General features: G+C 42.4%; 1 protein-coding gene across 1 annotated transcript; it reads left to right on the forward strand.

Moving 5' to 3' along the window:
- Positions 1–260: 260 nt before the first annotated feature.
- mcm3 (minichromosome maintenance complex component 3) lies at positions 261–13,710 on the forward strand. The gene is made up of 17 exons (XM_049590663.1): positions 261–436; positions 739–851; positions 2,306–2,514; positions 2,658–2,788; positions 2,894–3,132; positions 3,215–3,323; positions 3,418–3,571; positions 6,514–6,645; positions 6,750–6,958; positions 7,069–7,243; positions 7,331–7,457; positions 7,611–7,761; positions 8,665–8,805; positions 8,925–9,031; positions 9,144–9,217; positions 12,415–12,511; positions 12,647–13,710. The coding sequence occupies exons 1-17, from the start codon at positions 362–364 to the stop codon at positions 12,843–12,845; spliced, it is 2,442 nt and encodes an 813-aa protein (XP_049446620.1). The 5' UTR covers positions 261–361; the 3' UTR covers positions 12,846–13,710.
- Positions 13,711–15,584: the final 1,874 nt, after the last annotated feature.

A 15,584-nucleotide genomic window follows, 5' to 3' on the forward strand; every position in this document is an offset into this window, starting at 1 on the left:
ATCCTTCAGGTCCTTGTTTATGTCGCCATCTCCTGGATAAACTGACTAACGCTTGGCTGGGTTATGCTTTTCCTCCCTTGTAACAGGCCGCCCCTTCCTGCTCCATTTTCGCGCGAGTTCTTTGAGGGGGCGGAGTTATGCGGTGTCACGGTGCATTTTATTGGACGGTGATACATTTACCCGCCAACTATGCAAAGCGTACGTGCCGCGTTGACCAATCGCATGTTACGCTCTACTTGTAGCCGGCACGCAGTGGCGCGAAGACTCTACAGTGTGTGGTTTGACAGCAGCAGAATACATACGGCACCAAACTCTGTGCAACCCTTCAAGATTTTTACAGTATAATAAATAATCGCTTATAATGGCAACCGACGTCGTAGACGACCGTGAGATGAGGGAGGCTCAGAGGGATTACCTGGACTTCCTGGACGACGATGTAAGTCTGACTTTAATCCGGTTTGTTCTGGGGTGGAATGAGAAACCATGCGGTCATAACAAAAGAACTGCTCTTCATTTGGCTAGTTTGTAACAATAATCGCTGTTGACAGTCAAATGACAGTAGTTTGCAAATGCTAACGTCACTGTGAAGCTTGGGGCAACAGTTGAGTATGTTTTGAGTTGAGCTAATTGTGTTTAGTCAGTCATAAACTGATGCATATTTCCTTTGAGCCCGGTTACATCATATTGTTCTGCGTTAACAATTGAAAAACACCAAGCCCTTCTGCCCGTTCCCTGCAGCAAGACCAGGGGATCTACCAAAGCAAAGTGCGGGACATGATCGGTGAGAATAAAGCTCGACTCATCGTCAACATCAACGACCTGAGGAGACGCAACGAGGCCCGGGCTGCAAAGTAAGGAACCAAACTCTCTCTCTCTGTGCATTGGCACTGACGTTATTTGTGGGAGAGGAGGGGTGGTGAAAACTGGGGCACATGAAATATTCTGTTAAGCACTTTCAATTTTGACTTAGGACAGGGGTACATACAACTTTAAATGGTTAGATGCTGTTTTTATTTTACATTCCCTTTTAACCTCTGGCAGGTTTGTGGGCATGTAAACTGAATAAAAAAAAAAGCCCAAATTACACTATTTACAGTATCATAGCCAGAAACACATGCAGCACACAGTGTTTTGTAGCATGTTGTAGAGGCCTGGCTACATAACTGATTTACACCCCGATCACACAGAGAGTGTTGTGCAGGTTGCAAAACATGAGGCACACCGCACTGCCTTTTTCACATCACATCCTTACCCTAACCTTCCTGTGTAATCAACACACCATCTATTTATTTATTTCACAGTTAATAGTATCCAGTTCCTAAATGTTCAGACAGAGGAGACTTGCTGTAGCTCTGGTTGAGGGTCAGAGGCTGTCAGCAAATAGCACAGGGAAACGGATCTGTGTGGGTACATGACAAAAAAAGATGGTGGATCTCAGGGAGAACCACCAGTTGGTCAAGGAGCTTTACCTTGGTGATGGCAGTTTCACGTACTGCACTTAAATGCTTCCACACCTGCTGTTTTCTAATGAGATGGTGGTAACTGCGGTTTGTTAGGTCATATAGCTCTGGGTATCCAACAACCCAACCACCAGTTTCTTCTCCATTGTTAACCAGCTGTAAACTTGTTGTCCCAACCACCTGTTCCCACTGTTAAAAGGGGGGGTTTTTCCTTATCCGCAGTGAGGGTCCTAAGGACAGAGGGATGTAGTACGCTGTAAAGCCCTGTGAGGCAAATTGTGATTTGTGATATTGGGCTTTATAAATAAAATTGATTGACCACAGATGGCCCGCCTCTCAAATCATCTGATTGGACAATGGGACAATAGTGGAGATGACGTAGGGTGCTTTTCTGCTCTGAGTTGAAGATTTTTCAACTCAAGGAGTTCAGAGTACTCCGGCAAATACGGCAGGCACCTAGAGTGGAGAAGCATGAGGCGCATAGTGATGCTGAAACAGCGAGCAAAACGCTTCACTCTCATTAAATCTTCTAGAGTTTCGATGTGTTATTATTTCTGTATATAACAACAAAAAAAAGCAAAGTTGCACTGATCGATCGACTGCTGACTAGAATCACACGATTTTCAGCTTGACTGGCCATGTGCGGTGACTGGCCGGTTAGTCTTGGATAATTTAACAAAGGATGCTGCTAACTGTTTCATGTAAGTGAATGGAAAATGCTAAAACAATTAGGGCCATGGAGGGCAGCTTTGGCATCATGCACGAATCAGCAGGTCCAAGTTTAAAACATTTGGAAATTGAAATCAGCCATGCCCATGACTCAAATGTTTTATCCTCTCTGCCAGACTGATGAACAATGCCTTTGAGGAGCTGCTGGCATTCCAGCGAGCTCTGAAGGATCTGGTGGCCTCAGTGGACGCCACCTACGCCAAGCAGTATGAGGAGTTCTTCATCGGCCTGGAGGGCAGCTTTGGCAACAAACACGTCACCCCCCGGACCCTGACCTCCCGCCTGCTGGGCAGCATGGTGTGTGTGGAGGGCATCATCACCAAGTGTAAGTAGATGTTAATTTTCCTTGTCTTTGGGGATCGCTGCTTGTCTCTTTGACTGCTTTACACTTGATAAAATCTTTGAATGTTTCCCTTTAAAGGTGATGTTAAGAACATTTATCATTACTCCCTTCACATTCTTCTTCAGGTTCTCTGGTGCGTCCAAAAGTAGTGCGCAGTGTCCACTACTGCCCAGCCACCAAGAAGACAATGGAAAGGAAGTACACTGACATGACCTCGCTGGACGCCTTCCCCTCCAGTGCTATCTACCCCACCAAGGTAGCTATGCTCTGAAAATGTGTGTGCTTACTGTTTGACCAAAACAGATCGTGGTCTTGATTTTTCATACATCTTTACTCCCTCCGTTTCTGTGTCTTTGGACAGGATGAGGAGAACAACCCTCTGGAGACAGAGTTTGGTCTCTCCATCTACAAGGACCACCAGACCATCACAGTGCAGGAGATGCCTGAGAAAGCCCCCGCTGGCCAGCTGCCCCGCTCTGTGGACATCATCCTGGACAACGACCTGGTGGACATGGTCAAACCAGGAGACAGAGTGCAGGTCATCGGAACATATCGCTGCCTGCCTGGCAAGAAGGGAGGATTCACCTCTGGCACATTCAGGTGAGATGGGATAAAGCATGTACTAAAGCTGCTGAGTTTGTCGTCGTTCTCTGTTAGTAATTTTCCATCCATTTCTCCTCAGGACCATCATGATAGCCTGCCACGTCAAACAGATGAGCAAGGAAGTGTCCCCCCTCTTCTCCGCAGATGATATAGCCAAAATCAGGAAGTTCAGCCAGACTCGCTCCATAGTAAGGCCTCACTTTTTGTTGCTCACAGCTGCTCAAGCATATGAAAAGGATCTCACTCTAACTAAAAGAATTCTCCTTTTGTGTTTTTACTTAGGATGTGTTTGATCAGCTGGCTCGCTCCCTGGCTCCCAGCATCCATGGCCACGAGTACATAAAGAAGGCCATCCTTTGCATGTTGCTGGGCGGTGTGGAGAAGGTGCTGGAGAATGGATCGCGCATCAGAGGAGACATCAACATCCTGCTCATCGGTACTGTTCTTTCTTCAATTAATGAATTGAACTCTTAATGTTATATGTTATCAGTTCAGTCCTGTTAAAGTCTGATTTAGAGTTGCACAAAGGCTCTAAGCAGAGCCTATGCCCCAGCCTCTGCAAGTGGTTGATGGTGTTGTGAACATTTATACTTGTGTGTGGTGTGTCTGCATCTCTCTGCAACTGCACTGCCAAAATGCTAGGCTTTACGTTAGTGTTACGTTACCTGCCGCTCGATGGTAGTTTCATAATGCTGGCTGGAGTTTATGAATGCCGTAACAAATGGTAGTTGGACTTGGCATTTGTGAACACTGCTCCATGCACTTCTGTTTGTGTCTGTACGCCGTCTTGTATTGAGACAACGATGTTTACACCAGTGAAATGTTAGGAAATAAAGTACCAAAGTTCAGACCGTAACGCATAATATTAGTGTATTACAATACATGAGAACATGACTGACCTATATAGTGATGAAGCAAATAATTCAAAAGAGGAACTAATATAATCAAAATAAAGTATAAAAACAGGCTGTCTTAAAAATATCTTGTAAAAGTGTTTTGAGAATCATAAACAGAAATACTTTATTGATCCCTGAGGAGAAATTGTGATTCTGTACAGTCGCTCTGATGTAAAGAATAGAGAATTATCACAAGTAAGATAAGAGTATGAAATGTAAGTATGTGCAAATAAAATAAAATAGAAATAAAAATGTGCATTATGCTCCAGTGTTTAACACTAGTAGGTAAGATATTAGGAATAAAAATATCCTAACTGTGTAAATTGTGTAGATTCTTTTATAAGGGTCCACAAAGAGTGAGCTCAGTTCAGTAGAGTCATGTCCATATTTCTCACAGATATCCTGTGTAAGAGGGCACACAAGTATATGTTCTTCATTGTGTATGCCAGGCTTACAGTAACACACGTTGTTCTGGTGGTGTAAAGCTCCACCTCCCAATTTGCACTCGCAATCTGTGAGAGGACAACCGGAACCATGTAAAGGTTATTCTTAGATGGTCTTCAATGTACGGTGTATTGCTGGTATAGAGTGGATGAATATGTATGTGGGTTGGCTTAGTAGGTGTGGTATCTTGGTCCCTCTTTAGATCTTACGTCACTCTCAATGTGATCTTATTTGTCCTTTATTCTCTGTGATTCTCTTTTCTCGTCATTTCTAGAACATACCACAAGGGGTCATCTGGCATGCTCTGACACTGCTTTTCGCTCACAAAAGCAAGAAGTATCGCACTCAGAAATATTTTGTTATATACCATAATGCTCACTAAAACCAATACAATAAAACAACTAACTATGAGAATGAACATAAGAAATTATATGCGTTATATGTTGAATAAATATTTACACTGAAAAGGTGTTGGTGAGAATAAATCACTTTACCAAGAAATATTGCACAGTTGAAGAACTGCAGACTTTTCCTCCACTCATATGAAGCCAGGAACAACAGCAACATTTAATAACGGTACAAAATTCAGCTCCATTACAACTCACAAGGTTCACAGACAAAACTTTGTCTTATACTAGACCTGTTTTACCCACAAAAACAACATGCTAATGTTACGGTGACTTTAAAATCAGTTGGAGATCAACACTGAAACAACCAAGGGGTCCAGCTTAAGTTTAAAAAAAAAAAAAAATCACAAAAATTTAAATAGTTACAGTACTAAAAACCTACCAGTGGTGTTGTAAGCAATGAGTTAAAATACCAAAATACTGCCTACAAAAAAAAGTAATGTCATAGAAAAATGACAATATAGCGTTGCGACGCTGTAGCTCTGCTCTTTTGCGTCAGAAGTCCACTCGTTCACAGGCGACCAGCTGGCAGTCACTCATCCACAGCACCATTACCAGCTTACATCCAAGTCGAGTAGGGGGACACTTAATTGGGCAGAGCTCTCAACTCTGCAGGATGGTTGTGGTGAGATGTAGTGCTGTGGCTGCTGGTTGCTCCTGCACCGGTTTCTCTTTTTCTCTGCCTGGTCAGACACACCTTGGCCTATTTATTGCCATATTTTTGTTGCTTAAGGCCCTCCTCACTGCCACATCATTGGTTTTAGTCCAAAACAGTCTTGTCTGGTTGGGTGGCCACCTTGTCACACCTTGAGACTTTTCTACCAGATGCAGGTATTTAACAGTGATTGAGTGGGACAACAGCAGGAAGTAAAACTTACTAAAATCACAGCAGCTGTGGCTAACTAAGTAGAGCGGGTAGTCAGATCAGCAGTTCAATCCCTGACTCCTCCAGACTGCATGTCCAAGTATCTTTGGGAAAGATACTGAACCCCAAATTGCTCCTGATGGCTGTTCCATCGAGGTGTGTGTGTTCAAAAAAAAAACTGTAGCAGGCAGCACCTTGTATGGTATCCTCAGCCACCAGTGGGTGAATGTGTGTGTGAATGTGACTTCTGTAAAAAGCGCTTTGAGTGGCCATAAGATTAGAAACCTGCTGTGCAAGTGCAAGTCAATATGATAATAAAATAAAAGCATGCAAATAAAAACAGCAAAACCAAGCGCAATACAAATGTGCAAGATAAAACACAGCAACATATAAAAGCACTACAAAATATAAAAACACACAGCAAAGATAAAATACAATAAAACTAGCACTTCCACATTGTGAGACCTAGTGGAGTTTACCTCTGCTCATATGAAGCCAGGAGAAGACTTTAAATGCTGCTGTCCTTTGTTTCCACTGAGGCAATGGTTCCCAGTTTACAAAAATAAACAGGAGGTCTGCATCATTGTGACATGTGGTTACATTTCTGGGGAGGTGTACATCAGGCTATGGTGTAGGCCACCTAGAGCCTACGCTGTAGATACGGCGTTGACTCAACACAGCAGTATAAACGCTGCTCAAGCTGTCTGCTGCTCTCAGATGTGTTTGTGATATAGTGGTTGATGTCACATATCCATTTCTTTACCAGGGGATCCATCGGTAGCAAAGTCCCAGCTGCTGCGTTATGTACTTCACACAGCACCCAGGGCCATCCCGACCACTGGCCGTGGCTCCTCTGGTGTGGGTCTGACTGCTGCGGTCACCACTGACCAGGAGACTGGTATGACAAACAAACACATCCACTGTGCATGAACACACTGGCACACACACAAACTGGCACTAACTGTATCTCACACGTCGATTTTCGGTGTTTTTCTCCCCAAGGTGAGCGTCGTCTGGAGGCAGGTGCCATGGTGCTGGCTGATCGAGGTGTGGTGTGCATCGATGAGTTCGACAAAATGTCCGACATGGACCGCACGGCCATCCACGAGGTGATGGAGCAGGGCCGCGTCACCATCGCCAAGGCTGGCATCCATGCCCGCCTCAACGCCCGCTGCTCTGTGCTGGCAGCTGCCAACCCTGTCTACGGCAGGGTGAGCAACTCATCTCACAACACCTTGTTTGACATTTCAGTCAGTTACAGGGTTTACTTAACTGTCTTTTTCCTCTCTCTGAAAATGTTAACCCTGCTCTGTCTTTGCAGTACGACCAGTATAAAACCCCCATGGAGAACATTGGCCTCCAGGACTCCCTGCTGTCCCGTTTCGACCTCCTGTTCATCATGCTGGATCAGATGGACCCCGAGCAGGACCGCGAGATCTCAGATCACGTGCTGAGGATGCACCGCTACCGCGACCCCCGTGAGCAGGAGGGAGCAGGTACTGTGCGTCAGGACTTCTTAAAACTAATTTAGTGTTTGAGTAAACATATCTAAAATTGCATATGTCCTTGTTTGGTATTTTCAGCCATGGCTCTGGGCGGGACAGTAGACGTCTTGGCTACAGAAGACCCAGACGCAATCGCAGAGGAGCACGAGGAGCTGCAGATCTATGAGAAACACAACAACCTGCTGCATGGGAGCAAGAAAAAGAAGTAAGCACACAGTAACTGTCTCTGTAGGGACTAAAACACCTCTGTCAAATCTTTCTTCTCATTACCTTACAGATATGTTAGTGTGAAAAGAACAATAAACATCATGGCAGCTGGTTCAAGTGTTGTGTAATAAGTAATGTTGTTTTGTTTCAGGGATAAGATTGTGAGTAAGGAGTTCATGAGGAAGTACATCCACATTGCCAAGGCTGTGACACCTGTGCTAACAGAGGAGGCAGCCAATCACATCGCAGAGGAGTACTCGAGGCTGAGGGGACAGGAGCAGATGGGTGCTGATATTGCCAGGGTGAGCAGGAGCATGCACACACCTTTTTATGTACACAAGAGGTTATTAAATATAGACAGAGTGTACTGATTAGACTTAGACTTGCACTATAGGGAGTGTACAGACTGAACTGACTAATATCTTCCTCTCTCTGTTTAGTTACACTTGGTAGGGTGGGACAACTTATGTCTTTATCATACTTTTCGGTACATGTTAGTGACCTCGCATAATTCCCAGCATTATTCTGCCCAGTGTCAACTTGAGCAGGGGTCTTATTTTGACGGGTCACAGTGTGTGAAAGCACAGGTGTCACTGAACACATTAGCAATGACTCTGTTTTATTCCAGTGTCCCAAGAAGTCTCGATAGTGAACCAGCATGCACAAGACCCTGAAATTGAAGCAGCTTAATGGAACTGTCAGCTAACTGCTAAACTGCTAACATCTAACTTGACGCACTTCTGGCCCGTGACGAGCCGGATCTGCTTTGATATATTTCACTAAAACAGTACTTTATTTCACAACTTTATTACTTTGGCTTTATTATAACATTATGTTATTTAAATTTATTATAACAGTACTTGATTTAACTTTATTCTAACGGTAGTGAAGTATTTTAGTAGTCTACAGAAGTTTAGAGGAGATTTCAAAATATTGTGTATTATGTGTCGCGATATAGCCTAAAAAATATTGCTTTATTTTTTATAGGCCATATTACCCAGCCCTATTTACACATGTGCTTTTACTACTGTACAAGTAGTCAGAATCATGGGAATAATGGGTGAACTGTTTTCATAATTATGTATACTACTCAAAGGATCATTGTCATATCTTGTTGGAAACCATGCAGATACACAGCTCCTAGTAACTGATGGGTGAAGATTGTATTAGTGCGCTCTGACCTCGTTACCTCTCCTTCTCCTCAGACCTCTCCAGTGACCGCCCGTACGCTGGAGACTCTGATCCGTCTGTCCACAGCACACGCCAAGGCTCGAATGAGTAAAGCCGTGGAGCTGGAGGACTCAGAGGTGGCTGTGGAGCTTGTCCAGTTTGCTTACTTTAAAAAGGTCGGTACTGCTCTGTCTGCAGAAGACTGGAATGATGGCTTTGTCCTCAAACACTGGGGCGAAAGTAATGCCAAATAATTCTGCAGTAACACGTCTGGGTTGTGTGGTATCCCCTGCAGGTACTGGAGAAAGAGAAGAAACGGTCGAGACAGGAACGGGACTCTGGTTCAGAGGAGGAAGAGGATGAGGAGTCCACTCAGCATTCACAGAGAGCTACAAGGAAGAGGTAAACACTTACTGACACAGTGATACACGTTTGATTTATAAAGTATATAAAAATAATAAAAAGCTTCCACTGTCAGTCATTCCATAAGGAGACTAACTAGTGTGTCCTGCAGGGGGCGCCGTGGCTCTCAGGGCAGTGAGCCCTACAGCCCATATGACTTCAGTGAAGAGCAGGATGTCCCTGACAGTAAGTATCACTTGTATTAACTTCCCACACTGCTGCAGTCTGCTTTCACATTCTCACTGACTCATTCCACACACAACTCAACACTCAGAGTCTCTGTTTAGGACATCTACTTTCTCACATGGGGCGGGTTTCGTCTTTTAGTGTTTTGTAAAACCATACTGTTCCTTTTTTTTGTTTGTTTTCCTCTCAAAGAAACAGCAAAATAATAGGTTTGTGAATGATCTTATTGGATAAACCCAACTGAGTCTGACAGAATCCATTAATAGTAGCATTTTCCGTTTGCACTGAATATCCATCAAATATGATCTTATGTCTCTGGATCACTGACACTCTTCTCCATTCATGTTCACATACATATTTACCTTGTGATGGATGTGCACATACAGGCAAGAACAAAAACAAAAAAGGCTTTTGATTGTCAGTTCATATAAACTGTCATGTATAGTATAACGTGCATGCAAATATATGGCCCAACTTCTGTTGAGCATCAATAGTGGAAAGCACTTTTCCATTGTACTTGACTTGAGTATTTTCATTTGATGTTACTTTATACGTCTTCTCCATACATTTCTGTACTCGGTTTACCTCAGTTTATAAAAGATAATACATCGTGACGTAAGTTTTCTAAGTTCTTAAAATGAGCTTCACCTCGACCAGGTAACATTACATAACTACAAAACGCTTTTTCATGTTTATACATCAGTGATTAATCCTATAATCTACAATACATTTTACACTTTAAAGCGGTAAATAGTAACTTTTCTGAAAATAGCTTTTTGGTCATATTTGCTTAAACTGTCACTATGTCGAAACAGCATCTCATAAGACAGAAAAAAGTCATGTCCCTCCTGTTCTTTGCACTGCTTCTAATTGCATTTGTGAGAACACTGTGGCTAAACGAAAACAACCAATTAGAGCAGAGTCTGTAACGCAGCTGTAAAATGAGTTTGCTCTGGCTGGTGGGCGGTGCTTAGTTTCAGCTCGACTGTTTCCAACATAGTGAATGCAGGCTTTTAAAGGACCTGAACACTTTTATCACCTCTGCTGAAAATAGCAATATGCAGTGGCATGCAAAAGTTTTGGCACCCCTGGTCAAAATCTAGTTTACTGTGAATAGGAGTAGAGGATGAACTGATGTTCAAAAGGCATGAAGTGAAAGATGAAAATGCTCTTCAACATTGTAAGCAAGATCAGTATATTATTTTTGTTTGTAGATTCACAATGATAGAGTGGAAAAAAGTAAAGAAGCACCATGCAAAAGTTTGTGCACCCCAAGACATCTGAGCTGTCAGACAACTTTTATCAGATTCTCAGACCATAATTGGCTTGCAAATTTCAAAGCTTTATAAATATTCTCACTCCTGAAACCTTGTCCCAACAATCAGCAACCATGGGCTCCTCTAAGCAGCTGCATAGCACTCTGAAAACTAAAATAACTGATGCCCACAAAGCAAGAGAGGACTATAAAAAGGTAAGTTGAGGTCTGGAAGACTAAGAAAACTTTCCTGAGTGGAGGTACACTGTTGTACTGTGCAGTGACCTCTGTACAAATATATGACATTCATGGAAAAGTCATCGGAAGAAAACCTTTCCTGTGTCCTCCACAACAAATTTCAGTATCACAAGTCCTGTGGACTGATGAAATTAAAAAAGAACTCTTAAGACACAATGAGCAAAGGTATGTTTGGAGAAAAACTGTGCAGAATTTAATGAAAAGAACACCTGTCCAACTGTTAAACACGGGGGTGGATCGATCATGCTTGGGCTTGTGTTGCAGCCAGTGGCAAGGGGGAATGTTTCACAGGTAGAAGGAAGAATGGATTCAGTTAGATTCCAGCAAATTCTGGCAGCAAACATCACGCCATCTGTTTAAAAAATAAATAAATAAATAAATAAATAAATAAATAAATATGAAGAGATTATGGTTTCTACAACAGGGCAGTGGCCCTTAACACACCTTGACATGACAATGGACTACCTCAAGAGGTGCAAGCTGAAGGTTTTGCCATGGCCCTCACAGTCCCCCAACCTAAACATCATTAAAAATCTATGGATAGACCTCAAAAGCGCAGTGCATGCAAGACGGCCCAAGAATCTCACAGTGCTAGAAGCCTTTTGCAGGGAGAATGGGTGAAAAACCCCCAAACAAGAACTGAAAGACTCTACGCTTGCAATAAGTGTTTAGAAGCTGTGATACTTGTCAAAAGAGGTGCTACTAAGTATTAATTATGCTGGGTGTCTAAACTTTTCCTTCAGACCCTTTCCCTTTTTTTGTTATTTTGAAACTGTAAAAGATTGAAATTAAAAAGTAATCTCGCTTAAAATATTTAAGAAATGTGTCATCTTTAACTTCATGCCTTTTTGGAAATCAGTTCATCTTCTACTTACTTAATGACTCACGGTAAACAAAATTTTGACCAAGGGTGCCTTGGTCTCGCCACCAGACAATCAGAGATCTCCGCCTTCTGATATTCTGGGGACACTCCTTTCTAAAGTGTGTTTAACACACCGGAGAAAACAGCCGGCAACAAAGCAACGCCTCTTGCATTTTTTAAAAGGACACCCCCTCCCGGAAATGTGCGCTCCCCCTTATCTCGTTCGAGCTTGAAAATGGATGCCGAGAGATTTACCCACGTTTTTATCAAACGTGTGCTCAGTCCACAAGATTGTGGAAATGAAGGACTTACGGCGACTTTGTTTAAAACTTTTAATGCAGTTGGACTATGTTTACGAGCACAAGAGTTCAGCGAGCCACCGAAGGACCGCCCTGCAGATTTACTATTGGTTCTGCAACGTAGGGAGTTTTTTTAAACTCTGAAATTGTATCAGCCCATCTAAACACAAAATCAGGGAGAAGGTCATCAGTCTTTAGTTAAGCAAAGCGTCTAAAAGCTGACTTGTGAGTCTAAGGGTGCCCAAACTTTTACATGCCACTGTACATGGCATGCTTGGCGAAGATGTGTAGTAACCAAGCAAAAGAGCGAAGGGTTCAAAGTGTTAAAATCTTCAATAAATGAATAATACTTTAAGATTATTTTTTCCTCCCGATCTCTAATTTATTTAGTAATAAGTATTAACTGTTAGGTAGAAAAAAGTTTTAAAGTTTCAGGGGCTTGTGAGGGGTTTATGATAGTGTGAAGGTAAACCTGCTTCTTTGAATGTGTTTGAATTCTCACACTGGTCTCTCTGCTCTTTAGTTCAGGCCCGCTCCCCGAAACCAGCCAAGCCACAGCGGGCGGAGGAGCCCATGGACGCCACATCACAAGCGGAAGACACTGAACTCTCTGCAGAGAGGTGAGGGATTGATTCACACAGCCTGAAACAGCCAGATAGTTTCATGATCACTGTTACCACCTGTTATAAGTTAGAACTGAGACAGGTGCTGACAGTGCTGTAATTTAATGTAATTCAATCTGTTTCCTCCACCAGGCTGAAGGAGTTCAAGTCCTCCCTGTTCTCAGTGTTCCAGTCTGCTCATGCTCAGTCCGTGAAGATGAAGGCGCTGATGGAAGACATCAACAAGGAGCGTCAGAGTCGCTTCACAGAGCCCGAGGTTCGCACAGCTTTGGCTCGCATGCAGGATGACAACCAGGTCATGGTGGCTGATGATATCATCTTCCTCATCTGAGGGAAGGGGAGAAATTGGTTAAATGGACTTTGAAAGAAACAGTGATTTATATTCAAATGTACATTCATTTTTTCATCCAATAATGGACACTTGCATGCAGCCTCTGTTTTCTTGTTCTTTCAAAATGCAGTCTCCTGCTGAACACATTTAAAAATCAGTCAGACACTTTACCACCAATCTGCAACTCAAAACGCAAAGCACCAGTCATTCTGAGATGGGTTGGATCCACTGTGCTGCATGTAGCAATGGCACCTGCTGTGTATTAGTACACCATTATAAGCACAGTATTATCTGGATTTGTATATAGTTGAAGAGATGTTTTGAAACTGTTCATTAACTGTAGTTGTGTATTAAAAAAAATAAAATGTAATGCTTTGGAAATGACTAGTTCTTAAATCAATTGACAGTACTACATTACAGCATGCTTCATACCTTCTTAAGGCTTATTTATTCCAACTGTTAGATACATATGGGGTGATGGACATGGATAGAGCCTTCTCTCCATACTTTGAACTCATTTCGTCTCCATTTGTGCATGTTTTCTAAAAGATTATCTGCACCATATCCATGGCATAAGCTCTGCATAGTCATGTGCCCTACACCAAAAACAATTTCCCACCACTGAGTTGATAAAGTCCTTAAATCAGACTTTCCTAAAGTTGTAAATATTATTCATAGTATACATCCTACAAAAATCACTGCATGCCTTATGCTGGTAAATTTGTGCTGTCATCTCCCATTTTTGGCTGTCAACCAACCCTGGCTGCATTTTATGTTGTGTGATACAATTTCCTGGAAAAATGGTTTGAGATGCTGGGAAACTTTGTGAGCTCTTCTGATTAAACATCTTCCTGCCTCTGTGCCAGTGTGTTTACAAGAAGCATTTCATTTGAAACCCCTGTGAGTCCAGACGTCGCTTTGTGTGGGAGGTCCCACAGAGATCATACATCTCTACAGTGTTAAGCTTCTACCTTCCCTCTCAAACTTTACCTCACTTCATAGTTAATCAGGTTTACCCTGAGTCAGATTATATTTCAGGTGGTGGGGGTTCACAGCATTGTTGCACCCTCACACAGTAGACACACAATATCTGACTTTCAGCCCCACAACTTATGGCTCTGAGTGTAAAGATAGGGCCATGTGCAGCAACCAACCCCTGACAAGGAGCTAGCAACCACTACACCATCATCCAGGACACAGGATGCTTCGACACCCACGGCTGACTCATATCACATATGGTATCAAAGGCCACAGCCTGCACCCTCCTTGCATCTATTACCTCAGCTAAGAACAAATAAAGTTTAGTTTTCTTTTAAAGCTGGATGTTAATGGTAACTGGTTCTATGACCCTCTTAAGAAAAGTAGCAGGCAGATCAGCTGTAATTATAAGTGTTAAAGCTTCAGGAGAAGCTTGAGAAACCTGCATTTTACGGTAATTATTGTACAAGTAGGTCAATGTGTCCCTTAGCTTTATGTCTTAAAGCAGTAGTAGAGAAACAGACTTAAGAGACTGTAACAGCAAAACAGCTAGCTTGCTCTGGCCTACCAGCACTTTTAAAGATCACTAAATTAACATGTAACATCTTGTTTGTTTAATTTATACAAAAATCAAAGTGTAAAAACTTAAGTTGCGGTTTTATGAACAATTTTGCTAATTTTGGAAAAAAAACAGGCTAATTTTTCCCGTCTCCAGTTTTTATGCTAAGCTAACTGGCCTTAGCTTCATATTTAACAAACAGATAAATAACTTGACAAGAAAGTGAATACTGGTAAATATACCTCCCAAACTGTTCCCATGTCACACAACATTTGCTTTAAGATTTCTTTTGTATCTATCAAACTGTCTCCTTAAACACTGAACTAAGGATGGGTTGCACTATGTTCAAACTACTGTATATGGAAGAGTATTAGGGCCAGGTATAAAGGGTAAAAAGCAGGGGAGGAATATTTTTATGCCTCCATGCTGGCAACAGCCATGGCTGAAGGGATTATATTTTTAGGCTGGCTGTCCGTCTGTCTGTCCATCCCATCCTTGTGAACACGATATCTCAAGAACGCCTCAAGGCAGTGTTTGTGAATTTGGCACAAACATCCACCTGGACTCTGATGATCAGTTTTTGGTGACAAAGGTCAAGGTCACTGTGACCTTGCATCTATCTCATTCTCCTGAATGTAATATCTCAATAACAGCTTGAGGGATTTTTTTCAAATTTGGCACACATGTTCACTTGGACTCCATGATGAAATGATTCGATTTTGGTGGTCAAAGGTCAAGGTTACTGTGACCTTATCTCAAAACACTGTGAGGGAATTTCTTCAAATTAACACAAATGTTCACTTGGACTCCGATCAGGCATAAGAGTAATAAACTCAGGGGAGGAAGATTTCGCGACAGCCATGGCCAGAGGGATTATATTTTTAGGTTGTCTGTCCATCCATCTGCCCATCCCATCCTTGTGCAATCTGGAAATCCATCGGTAAAAAAAAGAAAAATCGCTCACACCCTTCACTTCTGGTGGTGCCCCCAGGGAATCGCTGTGTTGTTTACAAATACTTCGGGTAGAAAACCAGTAGAGTTTAGCTATATATCACATTTTTCACGTCACTATATCACCGTGTCTACTAATCTGATGTTTGTTAAGTCTATAAACACAATGATTGAACAAACGTTACTATTTCTGTGTGTTTTGTAATTAACTTGGTTATCGTAGATTAGTTGGGCTAACTGTTAGCTGTTAA

This window comes from Epinephelus fuscoguttatus, linkage group LG11 (assembly GCF_011397635.1).
Source record: "Epinephelus fuscoguttatus linkage group LG11, E.fuscoguttatus.final_Chr_v1".
NCBI classification, from domain to species: Eukaryota; Metazoa; Chordata; class Actinopteri; order Perciformes; family Serranidae; genus Epinephelus; species Epinephelus fuscoguttatus.

What these genes read in the sequence shown, in the direction of transcription:
- mcm3 (XM_049590663.1), top strand. Translation starts at nt 362, where the DNA reads ATGGCAACCGACGTCGTAGACGACCGTGAGATGAGGGAGGCTCAGAGG. An exon ending in GGAGGGCATCATCACCAAGT is followed by an intron (nt 2,515 to 2,657) that starts GTAAGTAGATGT and finishes ATTCTTCTTCAG; the next exon opens with GTTCTCTGGTGCGTCCAAAA. An exon ending in TGGGTGCTGATATTGCCAGG is followed by an intron (nt 7,762 to 8,664) that starts GTGAGCAGGAGC and finishes CCTTCTCCTCAG; the next exon opens with ACCTCTCCAGTGACCGCCCG.